This window comes from Ambystoma mexicanum, chromosome 7p, assembly GCF_040938575.1.
Source record: "Ambystoma mexicanum isolate Mex_15411 chromosome 7p, UKY_AmexF1_1, whole genome shotgun sequence".
Taxonomy (NCBI): Eukaryota; Metazoa; Chordata; class Amphibia; order Caudata; family Ambystomatidae; genus Ambystoma; species Ambystoma mexicanum.
In genome coordinates, this window is record NC_090939.1 from 270,401,484 (window position 1) to 270,427,525 (window position 26,042).

The 26,042-nt window shown below is 50.3% G+C and overlaps 1 protein-coding gene across 1 annotated transcript in view; it reads right to left on the reverse strand.

Annotated features, from left to right (window-relative positions):
• Positions 1–26,042, reverse strand: part of URB1 (URB1 ribosome biogenesis homolog) — a 2,274,827-nt gene that overhangs the window by 1,752,942 nt on the left and 495,843 nt on the right. The window contains exon 9 of the mRNA XM_069636341.1: positions 10,256–10,451. Coding sequence (XP_069492442.1) covers positions 10,256–10,451 — 196 coding nt within the window. The remainder of the gene's footprint in view (positions 1–10,255; positions 10,452–26,042) is intronic.

A 26,042-nucleotide genomic window follows, 5' to 3' on the forward strand; every position in this document is an offset into this window, starting at 1 on the left:
CACGGGAGGTGGCAAAGGCTCAACATTAAGCATTACATCAAACTCAACATTAAGCATCTTACCGCCTCACCAGGCTCACCTCAGGCGAACAGGTTGCGCAGCACTGCTTGGCCGACCCTGGACTCCTCCCTGGAATCCCGATCGACGCAGTAGAATTTCGTGAAGGTGTGCGTCGACCTCCACGTAGCAGCCCTGCATATGTCCAGCAGGGGCACACCAGAAAGGAACGCCGTGGTAGCTGCGATCGCTCTGGTGGAATGGGCTCTCGGACGGCCAGGCAGCGGTCGGTTTGCCAACCGATGACAGTACATGAATCAGCCGGAGAGCCATCTGGAAATGGAAGCCTTCGAGAGAGCCTTCCCCTGATTGACAGGTCCAAAGTTCACAAAGAGTTGTGACGTCTTCCGAAAACACTTTGTGTGGTCCACGTAGAACTTCAGCGCTCTAGCCACATCCAGCGAGTGCAAAGTCCTCTCAGCCGGCGACGAAGGCGACGGGAAGAACACAGGCAACACCAAGGGTTCGTTGAGATGGAAGTCCGACGGTACCTTGGGCATGAAGGAGGGGTGCGTCCTGAGCACTACCCTCGTGTCGTGAAAAGTCAAGTACGGGGCCTTGCAGGAAAGGGCCTGGATCTCTCCCACCCGTCGTGCGGAGGTGATGGCCACAAGAAACGCTGTTTTCCACGACAGAAACTTCAACGGGGCCGAGTGCAGAGGCTCGAACGGAGATCCCATGAGCTTGGTCAGCACCACGTTGAGCTCCCACGCCGGGGCCGGAGCCTTCACCGGCGGGAACGATCTGAACAGTCCCTTCATAAACTCTTTCACCAGACGATGAGACCACAAGGACGTCCGCCCCATGGTTCTGGTGTATCGGGAGATCGCAGCAAGATGAATCTTGATGGACGCGTGTGCCAGTCCAGCTTTGGCCAGCGTCAGCAGGTACGGCAGTACCTGGGGGGCCGTAATCCGTAGAGGGCTAATCTTCTGTGCGTAGCACCAGACAGAGAACCTCTTCCATTTGTGTCCGTAGCATTTAAGAGTCGAGGACGCCCTGGCCTTTGCAAGAACCTCTCTGCAGTCGGCCGGTAGGTCGTATCCTCCAAACTCTAGCGCTGCAGGAGCCAGGCCTGCAAGTTCAGCGATTTCGGATCGTGGTGGAGGATGGCGCCTCCTTCCCTGGAGAGTAGATCCGCGTCCATCGGCAGCTTGATTGGCGGGGACGTTGACAAGTCCAGAAGGTCCGGGAACCATATCCGCCTCGGCCACGCAGGTGCGACGAGGATCATCCTGCACCGTGACCTCTTGAGCTGGTTGACGAGCCGGATTAGCAGTGGCAAAGGAGGGAACGCGTAGAGGAACAGGCCCTCCCAGGGGAACGAGAAAGCATCGCCCATGCTCCTCGCCTGGGGAAACCTGCTGGCGAACCTCCGGCACTTGGAGTTTGTCGCCGTCGCGAACAGGTCGATCTGGGGTGAGCCCCACCGTCGGAAGAGGCGATCCACTAGATCCTGCCGTAGTTCCCACTCGTGGCACGAGCGCAGCTCCCTGCTGAGTCAGTCGGCGATGGTGTTTTTTATCCCTGCCAGATGAAACGGCACCAGAAACATCCTTTGGGCGACGGCCCAATGCCACAGGTCCTGCGCCTCCTTGGACAGTGCTGGGGACCTGGTTCCGCCCTGTTTCCTGATGTAAAACATGGTGGTGGTGTTGTCGGTGAAGATCCTCACCACCTTGCCCTTGAGGGACGGAAGGAAGGACCTGAGGGCCCAGAACACTGCACGGAGCTCCAGGACGTTGATATGGAGGGACTTCTCCGTCGGGAGCCAAAGGCCTCTCGCGTGCAGATTTTCGGTGTGCGCTCCCCACCCTTCCAGGGAGGCATCCGTGGTCACTGTCTCCTGGTGGTCTGGGGTCCGGAAGTCCATGCCCGCCGTAGATGCGCGCGGGTGCCCCACCACCGGACCGCTCGGCGGAAACTCTCGTCGAGTGTGATCCTCTCCTCGAAGCCGCCCGTCGTTTGGATCCAGCGCGCGTCCAGGAACTCCTGCAACGGGCGCATCCGGAGCCTGCACATGGGAATGAGGTAGATGCAAGAAGACATCATTCCGAGGAGGGACTTGATGGACCTCACCTTGGCCGCATCGGAAGCCAACATCCGCTGTACCTTGCCCAGGATGGACCTGGTCCTTTCCTCCGACGGGGAGGCCAGAAGGGACACTGTGTCGAGCTTCGCTCCCAGAAACGGTGCGTTTTGCACGGGTGCCAGGTGGGACTTGGCGTAGTTCACAGAGAATCCCAGGCCCGTGAGAATTTGGACGGTCCTTGCCGTGTGCTCCACGGCGAGCTCCCTCGTCTTGGCTCGGATGAGCCAGTCGTCCAGGTAGGGGTAGACGTGGATCTCCTCGCGGCTCAGCTGCGCCGCCACCAGTGCAAGGCACTTGGTGAATACCCTGGGTGGCGACCGTAGTCCGAAGGGGAGGGCTTTGAACTGGTAGTGACGCCCTTGGACCACAAACCTGAGGAATTTTCGGTGCCCCTTTAGAATGGGAATATGGAAGTAGGCATCCTCCAAATCCAACGACGACAGGAAGTCTCCTTCCTCCAGCTGACCCAGGACGTGCTGGAGGGTGACCATCCGGAACTTCTGCGCCTTGATGAACTTGTTCAGACGTCGCAGGTCTAGGATGGGGCGCCATCCTCTCGTCTTCTTCTTCACGAGGAAGTATCTCGAGTAAACTCCGGAGCCCCGAAGCCTCTTTGGGACGAGTTCGATGGCGCCCTTCCTGAGCATCGCCCTTACCTCCAGGAGAAGCTGAGGGGGGGGGGGGGGGCGCGCGGGCACCTTCTTTGAAACTCGAGCGCGTGGCCCCGGGCTAAAGCGTCCAGCACCCAACGGTCGGTGGAGATGGACTCCCACACGCTGACGAAGGTCGCCAGCCGGCCTCCCACCGGGGTGCTTCGGTGGGGGCCAGACCCCACGGCCGGTTCAATCCTGTTTCGACGAGGCTTTGCCGCCTTGACCTCCTTGGCGACGACGGCGGGGTCCGCCAGACTTGCCTCGTCCTCTGTAGGCCTCCTGAGACGACGAGCGGGCCGCTTGACGGTAGGTGGAGAAACCGCCGCCGGAACCTTTGGAGGCGCCCTTGCCTCCGCTGCTCCGAAAGGGCGTCCGTCGTTGCTGCAGAACCCCAAGGGCCCGGGCCGTCTCAGTGTCCGCTTTAATGGCCTGAAGGGAGTCGTCCACTGTTTTCCCAAACAGGTTGTTCCCATCGAACGGCATGTCCAGGACTCTGGTCTGTACGTCTTGACGGAGGTCCGTAGCCTTGAGCCATCCACGCCGCCTAAGGCACACGCCGTTGCCCAACTGGCGAAACCCAGTGTCGGCGATGTCCGTCGCAATAGTGATGGCGTGGTCCGACGCCACCTCACCTTCCTGTAGGATCTCCAGGGCATCCGCCCTCTTGTCGTCCGGTAGGAAGTCCAGCAGGGGAGCCAGTTTGTACCATAGCTCCCTGTCGTAGCGGGCCACGATAGCCAAGGCGTTGGCCGCTTTAATCGTCGTCGCTGCAGACGAGATGACCCTGCGTCCCATAGCGTCCAATTTCTTTCCCTCGCCGTCCGGTGGGGAAGTCGATGTGGAGGCCGCACCCCCCCCCCCCGCTTTCTTCCTGGCTGCCGCGGAGACGACAGAGTCCGGGGTAGGCTGCGCCCAGAGGCACAGGGGGGCCGCGTCCGGGACCCGGTACTTCTTCTCGTACCGGTCTCTTCTAGCTGGCGTCGTGGAAGGGTTCTTGAGGAGGGCGAGGCCCTCATCCCAAATGTCGTCCAGTAGAGGCACCGCGAGGACCGTCTTCCTCTTGGCCTCGCGCCGTTGATAAAGGAATCCTTCCTTTTTCTTCTCCTCAGGGCAGAGTTGGAAAAGCTCGGATGCCCTGGCGATCATGGAGTGGAACGATCCAATCTCGTCGGGCGGAGAAGCCCTGGTGGGAGGTGACGAGGGTAGATCCTCGTCGTATACCTCGTCGTCTGTGCCCGTCGCTGCCGTGTCAGTCCCCGTATCATCCCCTCGGGTGGACGGGGAGGAGGGCTGGACGGGGCGCGACGGCTGAAAAGGAGGTGGAGGGTGAATCCTCCTTTTCTTGGGCGGGGGAACACCAGAAGGTCCCGGTTCAGGATCCCCCGACTGGAGAGGCTCCTCCGTCGGCAACGATAGTCTCGTCCTTATCTCTGAGCATAAGGACTGTATAGCCAACAAAATGGCCGCCGAGTTGTCTTGCGGCGCTGGCAGAGGGGAATCCGACGGGCGATCCATCCCGACGGGCCGGTCTTCTTCCACGCCAAGGCCGTGGCTCAAGACCTCGATCAGCTCCTCCTCCGAGGTTGAAGCCGAATCTACGATGACGCCCTGCCCCCCCTTTTTCTTCCCCGCCGGGGATTTCACGGGGGTCCTATCGATGGGCACAAAAGAGGACTCCCTCCGAGGAGGCAGGGAGACTCTGAGCCCCGAGGTCGCCACCACTGGTGTAGCCTCCACAGGCTGAGCCAGGGTCGCCGCAACAGTATCGATAGAGGGCTTGGCCGGATGGATTAAGGCCTTCACCACCTTAGGTGCGCTCACCGCCTTATCCTTGAGGGGGGGGGGGAACACTGCCTCGCTCCCCCTCCGATGGGGCCTTCGAGCTCGACCGGGGCCTCTCCAGGAGCTTTGCCGGGTGCTCGCCCTTCCTCTTACCCGACCCAGAGCGTTGGCTCGTGGCTGAAGGTGCCGGGGAGGGTGCGCCCTGCCTGGCGCCCGTAGAGCCCGACCGTTCGGCGCTCCCGGTGCCAGCGGACTCGCGGTGCTTGGCCTTGTGTTGGACCCCCATCGCCGGGGCGTCCTCAAAGGTCTTAGAAGACCGCTCGGATTTCTTCCTCTTCTTCTCGCCTGACGGGCTCTTCCCTTCCAGCCAGTTGGCGAGACGTTGATGGCGGTCCTTCATGGTCCGCTCCGACATGTTGCCGCAAAACGCACAGTCCTTCTCCACGTGCGTCTTGTCCTCATGTAAGCAGTAGAGACAAAAGGAGTGTTCGTCCTCCTTAAAGACGTTCTGCAGCTGGCATCCAGGGCAGACCCTGAACAGCTTTCCGGGGGTCGAGCTTCCCTTCTCCTGGGCCATGTCCGGGCCTGAGAAGCTTCTGGAGTCCTCCAAAGCGTAGCTCGACGAAATCTTCACCCTTGAGGGGCGCAGACAAATCCGACACGGGTCCCCGTTGATCGGATGGAGAGTCGGTGGAGCTTGAGGCTCTTTTGACCGAAAAAAACGAAGTTTTTGAGCAAAAAACGTGAAAAAATAGCACTAACGCTCGAGAGCAATAGCACGAGGATCCCAACACATGAACGTGCGGTAAAAATCTGAAGATGGCTGCCAGAGGCGGTGCTTAGGTAGAGGGCAGTCATTGGCTGTGGTCAGTATGACGCAGAGACCAGTGATTGGTTACTACTACGAAAGACAGATCAGAAACGAAACTGATACTGGTTTTTTCTTTACCAAGGATTCCCAGCCTGACGACGGGGAATATTCATGAGCATGTGAATCCATGCCAGACCCCATGCTGGAGAACCCTCTTTTCCAGTGCATATAGTCTCTTGGACTCCTTATCGGGTGGTGCCTCTCCTGTAGACAGGGGAACACCAGCCCATTTTATAGTAGCGGTAACCACCAAAGAATCTGGAGTGGCATGTCACTTGATGTAGGCAGGGTCGGACGGAGAAGGGCGAAACAACTTTTCCATCCTAGGGTTCACCGCCCTGGTTTGGGCTGGCATCAACAAGGAAGGTGCCAATCTCCTCTAATAGAATTCAAAAAAGGGATGGCCTGGCTGGCTGGAATTTTCTTTGAGTATATCCTCCACAAAATCAGAATCTGGTAAAGCTTCTTGAGTGGCGATCTGAAAATAGTCAGCCGCCTTTTTCAAGATGGCATTAAACACCATTGATTGTCCACTGGGGGGCTTGGCGGGCCGGAGGGGATGGGGGGGGATCTATGCACTGGGCATCGGGGTCCTGGTTGGGAGAAGGGGACGTCCAAGGTTGAGCATCAACCTGACGGCTGTCTTCCCAATTGTCTATCTGGTCATCCGCATTGTAGTTTTCCAGAAAGGTGGCATCCTCATCCTGATCATATGTGTCCATAACATCATCATCTGTTAGGACACATGTATACTTCTCATGTGGATCTTCCAAGGTCCTTTGAAACCTGGATACAGGCGTAAAAGGCAGGTGTTAGAGTTCTCTTGGGAGCAAGCTTCTGAGGATGAACCAGAGGGATCCAAGGGAGGAAAGGGTTCATCTTTTTCCCTGCGACATCGGGATTTGCCCAAAATGTACTTGAGAAAGGCACGGGACTCTCAGCGTAGTCCTTGCGGAGTTCGGGGTGCTGTGGCGTGTCATTCGGCACGTCTCTGGGCTGTTCTTTGTGCTCTGCCACCTCCTTAAACCGTTCATTCAGTCTAACTGCCGAGGCAATCCTTTTGATGCTCTCGCCAATGCTCGGGGAATCTGGTTGATCTACCGGCTGAACGGTGGATTTCAGTGCCACCGGGTGAACCCGAGGCCGAGTGGTGGATTTCGGTGCCACCGGGTGAACCGGAGGCTGAGTGGTGGATTTGGCGGCACCGGGGCCTTAAGCGCCATCTGCGCGTCCTCCCGGAGTGCTTCGATGGCTGCATGTTTTTTAGTGTTAGAGCCCTTTAATTTGGATGACCAGTCGCAGGCCGCAGTTGCGGGGAAGGCTGCTGATCATGCCGATCGGAGGATCCCGTCAAAGTTTGACGGTTCCGTTGACACTTTGGTATGCTTAGACAGTGCCGCCAAAGCAGGACCATGGGTTGTGTGTTTGGTGTTATGAATTTGTGCACCCCTGTCACCGGGTGTTTTCCCCATAGTATGACTCGGGTCAGGCATCGCGGAACAAGAGCAGTCCGCCGTTAGGTCAATGGCTTCCGACACGGAGGCCTGGTCATCGCTAGTCCCCCCACCCCCCCCTAACACTTTTGGTGGCTGCGGCGGCAGAAAATTCGGCCTGCGACATGCCATAGGCCGCCCACTGCTTCAAGCAGCGCTCCTTAAGCATCTTAAGGCGCAGGAGTCTACAGGCCGCGCAACCCGCTTCTTTGTGGTCGAAGGGAAGACAATTGTTGCACCGAGAGTGCTTGACTTTCCAAGGATATTTGGCCCTACACGAGGCACAAAATCTAAATGGTGTCTTTTCCATAGCGAAAGACAGGTACACTGATGACAAAACCCAGGGAGCAGAGAAGGTGAAAGATGAAAGGCATACTTGTAAAGAATATGGCCACCCCGACCCCACTCTCCCTACTGTATAGGCCGGCCAGAAGGCCCGGCCACGTGGACGGCAGCACCGCTAGGATCAACAGGCGTCGAAAGTCTGCAGTAGTCTTCGGCGTTGTTTCACAGATTTGTCGACGTGACTTAACGGGAATAACGACAAAGTCGATAAATATGACAATAACTCTATCTCTATGTAAGAACTCTGCATTCGGGCGACCAGTAATCTGGGTGAAAAAAAACAATCTGAGGGACCTTGGCGTGTGAGGGATTTTGGGTACACTACATGTCACGTTGGGGATAGTGTTACAGACACGCCTATGCCGACGTCCCCTTTTGATCCTAGAAAGACAAGATGCAATACTCTGCGGTTACCACTGGATGTCTGACCATATGCACAGCATGTGATTCTAAGCAGATTAACAAGCATCAGAAATCATAAGTATTAGTAACATCACTGCATGCCCCTTATCTACTAGGCATGCCTTGAACCACCTCTAAATACGTATAATACAGAGTATAACATAATAACAGCAGCAGGTTGGCCTATGCAACATTGTATAGCATGTTGCTACATAGGCCCTATGATTGGTAGGCATTCTCTCTCAACCTTGGACTTTCAGCACGTTAGCAGCACGTAAGAGCAAAACGAAACCCAGGTGCAGAGAGCAACATCAGACTACTACCCACTTGCCCAATTAGTCCATCATCTCCCATCGGTCAGGCCCTAAGCCAAGGCTTCTCCTTTGTAGTTGACCTTGCAGCCTGTTCTCTGTTCTGGAACTTTCAAGGGAGTGTAGGTACACCATTATCTTTGTCTAGAGCTTAATGAATATCCAGGTTTTTGACTTCTGAATCATCTCCGCATCCTTCCGGCACTGAAATCCCTCAATTGGCTCCCCGTGGCTGCAAGGGTCAAGTTCAAGAACCTTTGCATAATCCACAAGGCTTTCTGGGGCTGGGGCCTGCAATATCTGCAACACTCTCTTCCTAACTACTCTCCCTCTAGAGCCCACCGCTCGTCCTTCAACTCTCTGTGGGTGATCCACTTTCACAAACAAGAGAATTGGGGGTAGATCTTTATCCTCTGCAGGTGCCTCCCTCTGGAACAGCCTCCTTGCCTCTCTCAGTCTTGAGCCGGAACACCTTAAGTTCCAGAAACTTCTCAAGACCATCCTTTTCTCTTCCTCCTCCCCTCTCCCTGGCTAACCTCCTTTCCTTCTCTCCTCTCTCCTTCTCTCCTCCCTCCTTCTCTGCCCCTTCCTCTCTAACTCTGTTCAGTTTTTGCAGACTGGTTGCTTTCCCTGTGAAAGTGCATTCTGTAAACGGCAATTCCGGAACAGAAAGAGCAGGGAAAAGGCCAAATAACAACATGGTCAAAATATAATCGAAAATCTCATGCCATGGCCATTTTACACTATTTGGTACTCTATATGGCATTATGGGGTAAAATGCAAAAGTGCACAAGTAAAAAGTTTAAAACACAGTAGGAGCATATCTGCATCCACCAGCCCCATCCCGGGCAAACTTCATTTGTAACTACAAAGCTACAAAAGAAAATGTTACAAGGATACTAAGTATCATAACCAGGTGTTATGTGAAGTTGTAAAAAAACAACAAATCCGCAAGGGAGATATAATATTCTAGTACTGATAGTCTTATGGACAGATCAGTTTCCCCAAAAACATGAGTACAAATCAAGGGAAGTAAAGCAGGAGGCTCAAAAAAGTCAGGTCAGGTGTCACAACAAAGGAAAAGGAAAGTGTGTCCTATAGAAGTCTATGAGAGGAAAGTACAAAAAGAAAATCCTTACCAACACTGGGCAGCATGGGGGGGTGTCCATCCAGGCTGGAAATGAGTAATGGGGTGGTTCCGTCCCAATCTACATTCCAGCCAAGGGATGTTGGTTGCTGGGCAGATGTGGGACAAGAAGCTGTCCATGTGTGGACATACCAGGCCAGTTTGAATGGTGCAGAACGGTACCACTGGTGCGGCACCCAGTTATACAAGAAGCAAGCAATTCAAAAGAAGGGGTGCACTGAGAACATCACTTCTTATACTGGCCTTTAGATGGAAAAGTGGGACTTAGATCAGGGCCACATCAACAGGAGGTGTTTATAGAGTAAGGGAAGGTCCTGGATGGCATAGCTGGCCTCCCTCTGTCCGAAAAAACACAAATCAGAGAAACACAAATCTTCCCTCCAGACAACAGCATTTATTTATGTGTTTGGGAATAGGGAAGCCTCAAACTAAGCAATCCATATTGGAAAAAGCACAGCAGAAAAATGAAAAATGGCTTAAGTCCACAAGCGGATGACCCAAATGAACCAATTGAAAAGGAACCAGACTCTCCCACAGGAATAACCAGCTGCAGCCAATCCTTTGCCTTGCAGGTGTTGCCATTGCAAACTCTCAGAAATGTCCACTCTCTTGTCTACAAAAAAAGCTTCCCAGCTCAAGTAAAATATGAATTTCCGTCATGCAAATATGATCTTGGTAAAGCGCTACTATCCTTTGATGGAGCCATAATGAATTACTACTTTATGGGTTCTGGACAAATGGCAAATGATTGTACAGTACAGTCTGCCCAGGAGAGTGTTACAGTACCCAAGGAGTAGGCACACTACATGGACATGCCCACAGTGAAATAAAAAATGCTAAATAACGTAACATGCAGGCTGCAAAACGTTTTTATGTGAGTCAGTTCAATTTGTTTTCTGAGACGCAGAACTGAGGTTGTGTCAAAAGTGCACATCTCTTAGTTCATCACTATGATCTGGCAGCCCCTTCTTCGAGAAGGGTTATATTGTGTGAAAGGGACCACTGTACAGATTGAAAAAAAAAGTCCAGTGAAGCAAGATCATGTCTGTGGGTAAAGGTAAGAAAAATGCATAATAGCACGTTTTTTGTAAAACTCTCCTACCTTTTTTAGAAATGTAACATTGTCCAACCATGCAGTCTTGAGCCTTGGGACGAAGGAGTATTGGGTCTCTTTAAAGTACCTGCTCAACAAGTCAGGGCACACTTTCAGGATACTGACCACAAGTTCAGCAACCATTTCATCCTGTGGTGCAAATTTTAGGCCCACCAGAAATCGTAAAAGCACCAGATTCCCTGCTCTGTTAAAAAAAGAATAAAAGTGTATCATTGTAATGCACTAACAAAATGTCCAACAAAGGCTTTCAAGGCATCCTTCATCTCATGACATGAAACATGGATCATAGAAATGTTTGCAATGTTTACATTTTAAAGTTTTCTGGGATCTACATCCTTAAATATTTGTAGCCCTCCTCCCATAGGAGCCAGAAGGCAACCATTCCCTTTTTGTAAAAAAAAGTCATAAAACAGTAACGCAATGAACAGTCGTTAACTTTGTTGCATTTTCGTTTATTTACACATTTCCCATTTGATAACTCGCCCATTGATCAACTGCCATTAACTACTTCAGCCTTGAATTCAATGTCTTATTGTTTCCTATTCTTAAGTTTTTATCTTGCCTCTTTTTGTCAGAGCTAAGGACAAATGAACACAAACTTTAAAAATATAAACCTAAAACTGCATCTGAAGGTGGTTTTTGATGTAGCAAAATAGAGTGCATGGCAGGATAGTGTACCTTAAGCAAGATAATGTCTGGTGACAAAGACTTTTTGGAAGAAAGGGTTACTGCATAATAGAGGAGAATCCATTTCTCTCTTCCTTCACCTGGTTTTAATCAGTCGATTTTAACAGGCAAAGCAAGATAGAAAAATGTGCTTAATTAAAAAAAAAACAGAAAAACAAACAAAAAAGAAAATTATATTAATGAAACTAACTACAATTTTATATTTCAGACATCTATGGGGGTGAGGCTGACTAAGTCGCGTCACAATTCTCTTGACGCAGGCTTATTCTTCGTAAAAGAACGGAGCATTTTTAGAAGGGACCACTTAAACAATGTGTCGCCCCCGTTCTCTTATTTTGCCAGCGTTAATGTAAGTGCACAAGGTGTTTCAGGGTGTTATCTGCAGGTTTTCACGAGAGGGATACAGTAACTTTCACCTGAGATCATACAAGGATATATATATTCTTCAGTGCGCACTGCAGCATGATTGTGTGACAGCATTTTATTGAATATGAATGCTTAGTGGGCCTCCACCTATGTATCGGAGGAGCTGGTAAGGGGCCCCCATATGAAGAACCTTAAAGGTAAATACAAAAACTACAATAGTAACTGAATATGCATCAGTCAATTCATTTTTATTAAAAAAGTATGTTTCAATTTAATGTACACGCTGTTAGGGAGATGTATCATTTTTATGCTTCATCCCCTCTCCTAGTGAGACCCCCAGCACGGTTTACTGGACCTTTTTCTTTATATCCTGAATGAGTGGAGCCTTTTTCCACTCATTAATTCTTACAGGTTCTGTCTTTAGGAACTCTGTTCTCTTTGTTTTACCTTTAGTATGGAGTCTACTTTCCTCCTTGGCAGAGGTCCTCCCTCAAGACTGGAGGTCGGGTCCAGCGCTGCCACATCGAGAAGAATCCAGCCACAAACATTTCTTCTAACTTAAGGTATTGTGGGGAGAAAAGGAATTGCTTACCTTTATCCAAGAAGTCGCTCCAGAGCTTTGGAGTGCATGTAGTGGTGTCCAGGTTGTCCACTCTTACCTCTGACCCAAGCTGCTGCTTGTGTCCCTTTGGCGAGTCCTTTAACAGGGTTTCCAACATGGAGTTATTCTTCTAGTATCCTTGCCTAGAGACTAAAAGTATCCACAGGAACTTTTGCTATTCTGCTGCTTCGTAAGACTTTGAGCCCTCTCCAAACTGCCTTGTAGCTAGGGTTGCGAATTGGACTTTAAAAACCTTAGTGTGCAAAGAAACTGCCTCTAGAACCTTAAGCTCTGCTGCTGTTTGACTAACCAAACGTTTTCCTTCCAAAAAGACTATCTTATGTATTTTTGCTAACTAAATGTTAATGTTAAAGGATATTTGTACCGTGCACTATCACCACTGGAGTAGTTCCCTGGCGCTCTGAGAAGGGAGGGAGGAGGTGAGTTTGTGGGAATAAGTGGGAAAAGTGCAAGAGAGCAGTGATGTGCCGTTGGCAGCCTCAACCCGGTTAACACTGTTCGCTGGGCTTTAGGGATGTAACAGTATAACGGTATACCATTAAAGTTACTGTGAACAACTTAATTGAACAATAATAACCGTCACTTTGTTTATACCCTTATAACGTTAAGTGCGCTTTTCAATCTGAGTTGGAAAGGCTGCAGTAAGCAAGTGCTGTGCAGTCTTGGTCTTGCACTGTTGGATGTGGCATCTGCTAAGGGGGCCTTGTTTGGCAGGCAAGAGCATAGGGAAAGTGAGGCCGCATTTGTAAACGCAGTTTTGCTGCTGTGACCGCTCCTTCTCTGTGATCAGTAGAGTCGGGTCAAAGATCAGCTTTTTGTTCCCCATGCAAAGCTGGTAACGATGAGCTGACTGACTGGCTCTATAAGCACACCTGAGACTCCAGTTCATAGACTCCGCCAGACCTGGATTTCATGGGCAAACTAGAACAAAGTTATTTTGTTTCAGGCATTATTTATTTGAAAGGTAGCATACAGATTTTAAATGTTTTCACACAGTCATGCTGCTTCGCGCTAGAGGTCATATCTTCTATGGTGATTGTCCCGATTTTCAATTTGCAATTAGCAAGACCACAAGGATATGACAAGGGTGAGCTGAGGGCCTGAACCAAAAATGAGCATTTTTTTCCCTTTTGTTCGTATGTAAACAAATGTAATAAAACGTTCAGTGACTTGCAAAATTGTGAAGCCGGGAGCATGTTGCTTAGCAATCACTCAGCCAGCAGGATCAGAAATGTTATCGATTCAGCCTGGCCTGGCATCATGTGCCGTTAGTTCAGTAAGTTAAGGTCCTACTGCACTGAGCAAACACACATTGAAACAGCTCTTGCTCTGGCTGTGCAAATTGTAAAGAAAAGGACGGCCAGTGAAGTCCTGCATATCGAATGTTTAGATTCAAGGAACTTAAGTTTCTCATGGTCTTAGACCGGATAGACATCCAGTTCTGTTTTAGCTTAGAATTCTGGGATTTGTAGTTTTCCCACCAATTTGAAAAATGGGGAACTGCATATCCCAGAATTCAAAGGGGGAATGAACTGGATGCCCTTCTGATGTATGTCCACAAACAACTTTAGCTCTGTAGACCAGGCATGGACTGGCCTTTAGGGCAATAGGCCCATGGCCGGACCAAAAACGCAAAATGCTTGTGTGGGCCAGTTTTTTGGGTCAAGGTGGGGCACTTTTTTGGCCAAAGTGGGCCAGTTTGATGAGTGACTTCACTATGCGGCTAATAGTTTTGACCACTGTTGCTGAATAGAATATTCTTTTAAATGTACGATTTGCCTCACATTTGATAAAAAATCTCCCCGCTGGGTACTATTCAAACAGTGTTCCAAAAGGAATGAATTCCCATTTGCAACTGTGGGCCACTTATGTTGGTGCCCGAGACAATTTTATGTCTCAGTCCGACCCAGCTGTAGACTATGTGAACACTGGGCCTATCAGTGGTTTCTGCTAGTAAATAAACTGCCCCCACCCACGGTCCTCTGTGTAGATTTGCACTAGAGTTGTTGCTTCGCTTGATCCTTCACCTACCTGCCTTCTGCATATGGCACTGGACTCAAGCAGGCAAGACAGAATCTACATTCAATTTGAAGTATCCAGAGCAATGGGGGTGAAATATTTTTTGGGTCTATTCTCAATTTGTGACACCACCCACGAAAGCATTCCTCCCTCTGAACTCGCATCACAAGGGTCCTAATGCAATCACACCTGGGGAAAACTGTAATGATGGGGCTGCGGTGAGGTGGTGGTCTAGGCCATATTTGTGCCGATATGTATTTTAACTTTGTCATTTTCAAAAAGAAATGTTGCCACAATCTTTAAGAAGGCAAATTAACATGTATTGCAAGAATCAAGAAAGGAATCAACAGCGCCCACTGAACGCTGTCCCTTTAGGATTACATGGTCAGTGGTGACTCCGACATCAGACCTTCAAAATACACCGGCAGATGGCAAACAAGCTATAGTGATTAGATCACTATGCAACCTTTCAGTGAGTCTGCTATGACATTTTGATAAAAGAAACACAATGACATGTGCTTTCAGACCACACATGAGTGACTGTTTTCTCTTTAATGGGATAAAGAGTTATTAAAACAAACTTTTTGTCACAGCGAGGGGTCATGATGCCTATGCCATGTGGTTCCAAAAAATGCAAGTCGAGGCCGATTTTCAAAGTGATGACCTGTGACTGAGCAGCAAGCTCATCACTCAAAATGTGCATTATAACCCTTCCACTAGTCACTCTTTTATTCAATGCGAGCAACGAGTGAGCACCATGAAAGACCAATTCTGCAAATGCCTTTGATTCCTGGTGGATCAGCTAAATATGTGCAGACAGAGACCAGTTCCAAAATGATAACTTGCTACAGCTGTAAAATTCTGCCTGCATATTCGTAAGTTAACTAAAAAACATTGACTTATTCGTAAATTAAAGAACTTCAAATGCAAAAAGGCAATTTAAAGAAAAAAAACTTTTTTTTTGCTACACGTAGTTTCAGTTGGAGCAGTTTTTAATGCCATTCCGTAAACCACACGTACCTGACACAAAATCAATATGTTAGCAATAGGAAGAATACATACAGTGGCAAGAAGGAAAAGGATTTACTTTGGGTTGGCGGCTTTGGGGTTTATATATTTATAATGGATAATGTTTTCTAAACATATGACAATGGGGGACTTCCCTGGTTCTATCATTGAATTTACATATAATAAATAAGTCACACTGCGAAATTCACAGATCTCTGTGGGTATTCCCTGCTGCCATATCAAAGGCTAACATGTCCGTGATTACTGAACACCTTTTGACCCGTAAGTAAACTGAAGGCTGTAACGTAGAGTGAGAGAGTGCATGTCCGTGTGTGTGTATGCGCATACTACCATTAGCCTCCATTGATCTGTGGCATGCAGATGATTAAGATGGCAACATGTTCATCTTCACCAGTAGCCAGTGGGGGAGCTAAAAGCCTAAATGACCACTTAAGAAAAGCTATTAAGTTTGCTTTGCCAGTCGCAGCAGGGCTCTTCCGCCCCCTCCTCTCCACACGTGTGTTTGTGTTTGGTGGAAGCAAGGCATGGCATTTCAGTGGAAAGTATGTTCAAGAACAAGTTACCCGCTTACCTGGTAACGTTCTTTCGATGGGATGGTCCGACGACGTATTCCATATTATGACAGGTAATCACCACAGCTGTGCTGCTTTGGAAAATCTTTCGGCGTCTGCGTCCCGCGTCGATGTCGATACGCTGTCCTCGGGGGCCTCCGTCGAGCCGACGTCACCGGATGTTATAAGTAGGACGCACGACGCCCGTAGCCTCAGTTGTAGTTTTTTCCCCAGAACGTGTGGCACCAATCTTCTGCCAGAATGACTACAGAAAGCCTTGCTGAAACGTAAACTGCAATCGCATAAGAAATTCTGTAGCGGGGCAGACTGGTAGGGAGCGATATGGAATAAGTCGTCGGACCATCCCATCAAAATAACGTTACCAGGTAAGAGAGTAACTTGTTCTTCGAGGGGATTGGGTCCTCCGACGTATTCCATATCTATGACAGACTCCCAAAGCAGTACCAACATATGGAGGAGGGAAAATAATTTACAATATAGAAATTTAGAATGCCCAATCAAATTGCAGAGTAATGGACCGCCTTGCCAAAGGCCAGATCCTGCCCATGGATTGAGTCTAGGGAGTAGTGTCGTACAAAAGTATGGACCGAAGCCCAAGTGGCTGTTTCAAAGATGTTACAAATAGGAACACCCCTCTGGAGGGCAGTAGAGGCAGCCACACCCTTAGTAGAATGGGACCATAGGCCTACCAGAGAGCCCTTACCTGCCAAGCGGTAACATTCAGAAATTGCCAAGCTAATCCATCTAGACAAAGTCTGCTTAGTAACAGCTTGTCCCAAACGCCTTCGGGCGTAACCTATAAAGAGCTGATCGTCCACTCTGACCCGGGACATGCATGAAATGTAGAAACTTAAAGCTCCCCTAGGATCCAACCTATGGAGACTTTCCTCTTCCTTACCAGGATGCGGAGGAGGATAAAATGCCGGAAGAATGACCCTCTGGCTTAAATGAAATTCCGAGACAACTTTCGGAAGAAAGGAAGGATGAACTCCAAGGACAATCTTGTCCTTATGAAACACTGTGAAGGGTGGCTTAACAAAGTGCCTGCAACTCACTCACTCACACACTCTGCGAGGGGAAGTGACCGCAACTAAAAGCAAAGTTTTAAGGGTTAACAGTCTCAAAAGACAAGAATGTAAAGGCTCAAATGGAGCACCCATTAGGAATTTTAGAGCCAGGTTCAAATCCCAACCAGGCACCTGTAAAGGTGACGGGGGGAACACATTACTGAGCCCTTTCAGAAACTGAGAAATCAAAGGAATTTTGAAATAAGAACACTCCTCAGACAAGCGATTAAATATAGACAGCACCGCCAGGTAACCTTTAATGGTATCCACTTGCATGCCCTTGTGGGCTAAAGAAAGCAAAAAAGACACAACCACAGGAATGTCACATGAAAAAGGATCCACATCCTTAACCCTGCACCAGTCGCAGATCTTTCTCCAACGGCAACGGTACAGGGACTTTGTAGCAGGCCGTCTGGCCGAAAGCAACACCTCCATCACGTCTTCAGGGAGGTCCCAATCCTTATACCTAACCTTTCAGAAGCCAAGCGTGAAGGTTGAGGGATCTGACCTCTGGATGGAGAACCTGAACCCCCCCCCCCCCCTCCCGTGAGAGCAGATTGTCTCAGTAGGGAAGACGGCGCGGAGGGCAGATGGACAAGTCGAGAAGGTCCGGGTACCACGTTCTCCGGGCCCAAGCTGGAGCAATGAGGATCATCCGGGAACCGAACCTCTGTAATCTCCGCAGAACTTGCGGGATGACAGGGATTGGAGGAAACACGTACAGCAGTGGGAAGGACCACTCCACCACGAACGCGACTCCTAAGGATCCTCTTGGAGGAAATTCCCGCAAGCAGAACCTTTCGCACTTCCGGTTGACACTGGAGGCGAAGAGATCCACTTGTGGGGTTCCCCAAAGGGCGAAGATCTCCGGAGAATCTCCTGAGCCAGCTCCCACTCATGAGAGATCACGCTCTGCCTGCTCAGAGCGTCCACCGTCTCGTTTTCGTCTCCGGCCAGATGAAATGCCAAGATTGAAATTTCCTGCTGGATGGCCCAGAACCAGAGCTGCATTGCCTCCCTGCACAGAGGAAGTGTCCCTGCCCACCCCCCCTTTTTGTTGAGGTAGTGCATGGCCACTGTGTTGTCTGTCAGAATCAGGACATTCTTCCCTCGCACAGTTGGCAGAAAAGCCTTCAGGGCAAGCCTGACGCCACTCAGCTCCAACAGATTGATATGGAGTCTGGACTCAGACGGTCACCAACGACTGCTGACTGTCAACTCGTTGGCATGAGCTCCCCATCCCGCGAGTGATGCGTCCATCACGATCGTCACCTCCGGCCAGGGTAGCCAAAATGGAGCCCCCCCTCATCAGATTGCCTTCGACGGTCCACCACAGAAGGTCCTGGGCGACCGAGGGCGGCACCTGAACGGGGCCCGACATCCTGCCGGAGGACTGTGACCACTGCATCTTGAGAGCCCATTGCAGAGATCTCTTCCGCAACCTGGCCTCCGGCACCAGAAGAATGCAGGATGCCATGAGGCTGTGCAACCTCAAGAACTCGAACACCGGGAGACTCTGGGCTTGTTGAAACTTGTGCACCATCTGCTGAATGTGATGAGCCCTCACCTGGGGAGGGAAACACTGCCCCAGGGACGTGTCAAGCACTGCTCTGATGTACTGAAGCTGCTGAGTTGGAGTCAAGTGGGACTTCTTTAAGTTGAGGGAGAAGCCCAGCTTGTGAAGGAAGTGGCAGGTGACTGACAGATGATCCAGGACTTGCTCGTGAGAGCACGCCCTGATCAAACAATCGTCCAGGTAGGGGTAGACGTGAATCCCCCCTTTCCCGAGATACGCTGCCACCACCACCATGAGCTTGGTGAAAACCCTTGGGGCGGAGATCAATCCGAACGGCAGGAACCGAAACTGAAAGTGCGAGTCACCAACCGCGAACCTCAGTTACTTTTTCTGCTTGGGATGAATCGGCACATGAAGGTAATCGTCCTTGAGGTCGAGAGACACCAACCAGTCCTGAAGTTGAACGGCCTGGAGGACTTGAGAGAGAGAGTAACCATCTTGAACTTGTCCTTCCTGAGGAGCTGGTTCAAAACATGCAAGTCCATGATGGGTCTCAATCCCCAGTCCTTCTTGGAAATCAAAAAATAAGGGGAATACCATCCCTTCTACCTCTCCGCTACAGGCACCAGTTCTATGGAGCCTTTGTCCAGCAGAGATTGCATCTACTGCGCAAGGAGCGGATCCGGACTCTTCAAAGAGATTCCCTGGCGGATTGTCGCGAGGCCTCTGCTGGAAAGGAAGACAGTAGCCGTGGTCTATGATCTCCAGAACCCACACATCTGAAGTAATGGCACGCCATTCTACAAGATGCTGCGCCAGCCTTCCCCCAACCGGCGAACCATGGGACATGGCCTCATGACTGAGCTGAAGCAGCTGTGGCATTGCCTGAGGGTAGAGAGGCAACTGCCCGAGCGGCCTTGGCACCTCTAGTACCTTGTTTTCCACCTCTGGTACTCCGACGGTTGCCCCTTTGACTTGCAGCTCCCCTCGATCTACCAAGATGAGTAATATCGAAAGGAACCTCCCCTCCATTGTTGTCCCCTAGGACGAAAAGGCGGAGGTTGGCGAACTGCAGCGCTCAACAACTTTGCTGCAGCTTTGGAGGCCTGCAACCTCTCAAGGCTCTCGTCAGCCTTGCTGCCAAAAAAGATGTTCACCATCAAAGGGCATGTTGAGGAGCCGGGCTTGTACATCAGGAGCAAACCCCGACTTCTGCAACCACGCAAATCTGCGCATTTCGGTGCTCGCCGCCATGGACCGGCTGACGCAATCTGCCACGTCCAAACCCGACCGAACGGATTTACACATGGCATCCTTGCCATCCTGAACAAGATCAAGAAAGCCATCCCGTTCCTCCCCCTCAGGAATGTGTTCAGCCGCCAACGAGACAATTCCACAGAGTAGGAGTGAAACGTGGTAAGGCACACACAGAGTTGGCTGCCTGTAAGGCCATACCCCCTGAAGAAAACACTCTTTGCCCAGCCATCAAAACGTTTGTCATCCCTATCAGGAGGGATGGGAGGGTACGACGCCTATTTTACTGGAGCCGTAGCCGCCTGCACCACCAAACTCTCCGTAGTGGGGTGCGTTGTCAAGTAGCTGGGGTCTCTACTGGCTGGACGATATTTCTTCGGCAGACTTGCTAACTGCCGGGAGACTCTCCGGAGCAGTCCAAGCCGCTGCCACCCTTCTCTGCAAGCCCATATGGAACGGCAGTACAGGGTCAGTTGGTGGACCTTGATCAAGGATATCCGTCAGGTCATCCTGCAGAAAATCCACTGGTGGTGCAGACCACCCTAAGTATTCCGTTACCCTCGACATATGGCGCTGGTACGAGGACTCGGCGTGGGTGCCAGGCTCAGGCCTACCGAACGCCACCTCCGGAGAGATGTCCAAACCACTGGCGTTGTGCAAAGACTGACGCAAGTCTTCAAGCTGGCTATGACCAGACAAAATCTCGTCAGGTACCTCAACAAGACCCAAACCTCCTTCCTCAGACCCTTCTTCCACCTCAGAAATATAATCCGAGGCTGGAATGGGGGCCCAGAAAAAGGGACAAAGACATTTTTAGACTTGGCCAGAGCCTTTCTAGGGGGTTCCACCTTCCCACGGGGTACCGCCGACAAAACAGCCTCGAAAGGCGTCGATGGAATCGGCGTCGATGTCGAGCGTGGCGCCGACGGCTTCGACACAGTTCTCGAGGGCGGAGCCCCGAGGGTGTCCTTCGACCGCCTGGGCGCCGACGGCTTGCTCGGAGGCAAAGCCTCAAGCGAGTCCCTCGACAACTCTAAGACCTCACAGGCTCCGACGGTCTCGAGGGCGTCGAGGACCGGCACCTGGAGCGGGCATGTCCAGAGCGATCCACCTTGTTCGATCAAGACCTCGAAGGTGCTCTATGATCGCGCCGACCACCCGAGCCCGAAGGCATGCGAGTGGCAGCTCTAGCACGGTCACGGCCGGCGTCTTTCGACGGCGCGGACGGAACAGAGCCCTGCAACAGAAAAATCGCCATCATCTCCTGTCGAAATGAATCCCATTCCGCAGGAGTGGAATGCTTGTTGGGACAAGCAACCCACCAGTGGGCGGAGCCCTCGGACGAGGATGGGGAAGGCGACCGATCACAGCGCTTCCTTGAGTGCCTCGAAGAGGCAGAGGAATGGCGGGACCTACTCCGGGACCGAGACCCCCCCCCCCAGACCGACGACAACGACGCGGAGTGTCGCCCCTCGAACCACCAGTCGAAGGTCCCGTGGATCTCGACTTCCGAGGCTTGGCCACCGTACCGACAGAAAGCTTCTTCTTACGCTCCCGCAAGGCCTTTGACGTAAGCGACTGGCAGACAACACAATAAACCATGTTGTGGCACTGATCGAGGCACCAGAGGTAGGCGTTGTGCGAGTCCGTCAACGTTCTCTTGGATCCGCAATCCCGACACTTCTTAAAACCCGCCCGCAGGGTGGAAGAAGCCAAAGATAACATGGATAATCTTCACAACGAACAGGTTCGAAGAACTGAGGTGCGCTGAGATTTCCAAAGCGAACACGTTCGCGGAAAAAACGGAACTGAGGCTATGGGCGTCGTGTGTCTTACTTATAACATCCGATGATGTCGGCTCGACGGAGGCCCTCGAGGACAGTGCATCGACGTCATCGACACAGGACGCAGACGCCGAGAGATTTTCCAAAGCAGCACAGCTGTGGTGATTACCTGTCAGATATGGAATACGTCAGAGGACCCAATCCCCTCGAAAAACCCAATTCTGGCCCTGGGTGCCTGGGTTTGTTTGTGATGATAAATCTGACAATTTAGGACCTTTTAAGAAAATATTTGTTAAGATTAGTTATCTCCCCCTGCTATATAGCGATAACCATGATATACCGTCATTTGGCAAGAGGGTTATCGTACCGCCATAAAACTAATACCGTGACACCCCTACTGGGCTTGGGGTGTTTTCTGGTCGGTAGCCATCGTGTGCTGCTGGGCGAGTCTATGTGTGGTTTGTTTTGTTGTTGCACTGTAGTGAAGTTTGTGCGGATTGTTGTGTTATAGGATTGTGGTTGCGTTTGGTTAGAGTTTGAGAAGTGTATGCGGAGGGGTGAAATTGTTAGTGGCTTGGTTAATTGGCATTGCTGTTTGGAAGCGAAGTGCTAAGTGCGACATCCACAATCCCTTCCACACATGACGGCCAACCACATTCATATCCGTGTCCAAGTTTGACCCCCGCCAAACCTGTCTGTATGCGGGGCAAACAAGTGTTCGTGAATTCATCCACAACTGGCCCTGATGGCATTCCCAATCCAGTCCATACACGGCATCGATCAAACAGCGCTAGTCCATCCAGATGTGCCAGTGGTCGGCACTCACAGTCTTTTTTTTAACCAACTTCATTTTCATTTTTGTTTTTAACGTAAGATAACAGTTAGCCTTCGGTTACAGCAGTATTACAACCATTATCATCTGTATAAACAAATTATTTAACCTACTTGAACTTTGACATTGAGACTATTATTGTCTTCCAACTCCCCCTTCCCCCGCAAGCCCCCCCGAGTACCCCCACCCTTCCCACCCCCTTTCCTTAAAGTTATCTGAACCAAACTGAACCAAGGTTATAACCAAAGCAAAGCAGTTTCCTGAGCTCATCCCTCCTCCTTGTCTTCTGCTGTCTTTATCTGATATGGATGTTTCTTAGAATCCTGGGTTTAAAGAATTGAGCCTCCCTCTCCCCCCCCCCATAGTCCTGAAGTGGATCCCATATGGCTAAGAATTTCAGGTATGTCCCTGACTTTGTGGCGCAAATGTTCTCCATCGCCATAACTCCCCACACTTTCATCCATCACCATGGGGCTGTAGGGCCTTCCACTGTCTTCCATCGTTGGGCCATTGTCATCCTTGCTGCAGACAGTAGGTGGGTGATGAGGGCCGCTCTGTTCCCTGAAGCTGCGTATATCCCTTCCGACACTGCCCCCAACAGGATGACCTTAGGGGATTGTGGTAGGTCTGCACCTGTTATGTCGCTGATTAGACTCAGTATTTCTTTCCAATACACTTTTATCCTTGGGCACGACCACCACATATGGAACAGGTCACCTCTTTCTCCACACTGGCACCAACAATCTGAAGGATACGTGGGGTTCATTTTATGTTTTCTGCTTGGGGGCAGATACAATCGATAGCATAACTTGTATACTGATTCTTTGATTGCCGTGGATTTGGATAGTTTGTGAGCCCTCCTCCAGATTTGACTCCATTCTTCCTGTGTAATCTCCTCCCCTATATGTCCCGCTCCCAGTCCTTCATATACTGGAGGGTTTCATCTGCTTGCGATTTATCTAGTAACTTGTACAGTCTAGTGATCCCTTTTTCATGTGTCCCCTCCCGTATCTTGAGTGCTAGACCTACTCGGGGGCGTAATCCAGCCCTTTTTACCTCTGGGTGTGAGATCCAGTGACACACTTGTATATATTTAAATCTGTGATGCTCGGTGATGCCAAATCTTTGTTTGCATAGATCAAAGGAAAGTGGGGCATCATCCTGGTACAAGTCTCGTAAGGACACTGCGTCTGCTCCCTGCCACCCGTCCCAGAACTTTTTGTGGAGCCCAGGCGAAAAATCTGGATTATGTACAATAGGGGACATTGGACCCAGGCCTTGTTTGATCCCCCTGCCCCAGATCGCCGTATCCCAGGTGTGAAGTGTCGTTTTTGTTGCTTCCAGTGGGATACCTCCCCTCTCCCGTGCTTTTGGCTTAAGGAATGGTAGCATACATAGTGGGGTGTCAGTCGCGGATTGTTCTATTCCCCCCCCCACCCTGGGAGGGGGTCACTACCCGCCCATTTCAGTGCTGGCGCCAATTGGGCCGCTAAGACATATCTCCCTATATCCGGCACTCCTAACCCCCCCAGGAGTGTTGGGCGCATCATGATCTTTTTTTGGATTCTCGGCTTCCTATTCCCCCAGTTAAATTTAAACACAGCTTTTTGGAGCTGCTGAATCATTTTTGGGGGGGGGGGAATCACCACCGCAGTAGAACTTACCACGTACATTAGTCTGGGTAACAAGGTCATTTTTATCGCCGCTATCCTAGCAAACCATGCTAATTCCTGGACGTCCCATCTCTGCATGTCTCCTTGCAGGCGCTTCCATAGAGGAGTGATGTTCGCTTTCACCAAGTTTTTTGTGGATCTAGTGATGCGGATTCCTAGGTATTCCAGGGACTGTTTTTCCCACTGTAGGGGGTAGCGTTCCTCTAGGTAGGTTATGTTCCCTCTACCCTCGGTTACATTCAGTGCTTTGGATTTGGCGTAATTTATTGTGAACCCTGATGTTTTTTCGAATCTCTGCAGTTCTTTAATTATTCTGGGTAACGTGTGCTTTGGATCTTCCTTGTAAAGCATAATATCGTCTGCATATAGGACTCTCTTATGTTGGGTCTCCCCTGTTTGCACCCCTCTAATACCCGGGTCCTCCCTAATCCTGTGGGCAAATGGCTCCATTGCCATGGCGAACATAAGAGGGGAGAGGGGACACCCCTGCCGAGTACCTCTCCGGATATTGAGTCTGTTTGATGTGTAGCCATTTACAATTAGGTGCGTAGATGGATGCTGGTAATTAGCCAGAAACATCTTGGTGAATGTCGGCCCACAGCAGAAACCTTCTAGTACCAGACTTACGTACTCCCAGTCTATGCTGTCGAATGCTTGTGTGGCATCAAGCGCAGCGATAGCAAATTTCTGGGCGCCCCTGGTGCCCCAATCTATGATGTCAATTACCCGCCTGACATTATCCCGAGTGTGTCTTCCCCGTAAGAAGCCCACCTGGTCTGCATGTATTATCTCGGGCAATACTGTCGCCAACCGATTTGCAAGTATTTTTGCATACAGTTTTGCATCAGTATTGAGGAAGGCAATGGGGCGGTAACTGGAGCATTCCACCGGGTCTTTCCCCGGCTTTAGGGGAAGAATTGTGACCGAGTGTCCCATAGCCTTTGATACGGCTCCCTTATCCCTAATTAGGTTAAAAAGGCGAGTGAGGGGGGTTGTCAGCTGCGTCAGGAATACTTTGTAGATGGCATTCACAGTCTTAACCAGCTGCTCATGAAGGCTACCGCTCATAGCCCCTTCGGAGCATGGCACATGTCAACACTCGCATCTACGTCCAGGCGTGGCTCCTGCCATCATTCACAACTCCGCCCGAGCCCGGAGCATGCCCATGTCCACAACTCTGTTGAAGCGTGGCAACTGCTAACAGTCACACAACTCTACCCAAGTATGGTAGCTGGTAGAATTCATGGAGTGGGTGAGGTTGTTGGATGGAGTTGGGCAGGGATGCTAATTTATGTCCTCATGGGGGGTGTCGCTTGTGTCCTATTCAACCTAGCATTGTCTCTCTTGTCTCTCTCGTTATTATGAAAGTTTTCCTTAGTCGTTTCCAGGTGTTGTCATTGTCATCCAAGATTCTGTCATCTTGTTCATTGTGTTTCTGTTTGTTTGTTTCTATTTGAATCTGCAGTGTTGAAGAGCCAGGTTTTTTAGTAGTTTTCTGAATTGTAGGTGGTCTCTGGTGTTTCTTATTTCTTTCTGGATATTGTTCCAGGTTTTTGCAGCTAGGTGGGAGAAGGAGGAGCCCCCTAGTTATTTTCTTGAGGTATGGTTTTGGTTCCAGGCAGATTAAATTGCTTGATCTGAGGACTCTAGTTGGCTTGTAGATTATTTTCTTTCGTAGGAATTCAGCTCCCTGGCCACTGATTGCTCTGTTTGTTATGCACATTGTTTTGAAGGTGATGCAGCGTTTGACTGGGAGCCAATATAGTATTTTTACTGCTGGAGTGATGTGGTCTCTTCTGTATAGTTTCAGGAGGAGTCTGGCTGCTGCATTTTGGACGCATTGCAGTTTCTTCAGGAGGTATTCTGGCATCCTGAGGTAGAGGCTGTTAGCATAGTCGATTCTTGACATGAGGAGGGCGACGATTGTGAGTGTTTTGTGGGTGAATGAGAGGAAAGGCAAGATTCTTCTTGTTGTGTGAAAGAGGAAGACGCATTTCTTAATTACTGCATTTATTTGTGGTTCTAAGGTTAGGGTTTTGTCCATCAGGACTCCCAGATTTTGTACTACCTTAGATGGTGTTGGCGCGGTTCCCAATTCCATCAGTCAAGGAATGTAGGTGGTGTTCTCTTGGTTTATGGATATAATCATGATTTGTGTCTTTCCTGGGTTGATTTTCAAGTTGTTGACGTTCATCCACTTAAAGACTTCTTTTAAACACACAATTAGGGTTGTGTGACCGTCTTGAGTGTCTTCAATTTTGTAGATGATTTGAGTGTAGTCTGCTTAGTTGTAGCATGTCATTTTGTATTTTTTGAAGATTCGGATTACTGGAGTCTGGTAGATGTTTAAGTAT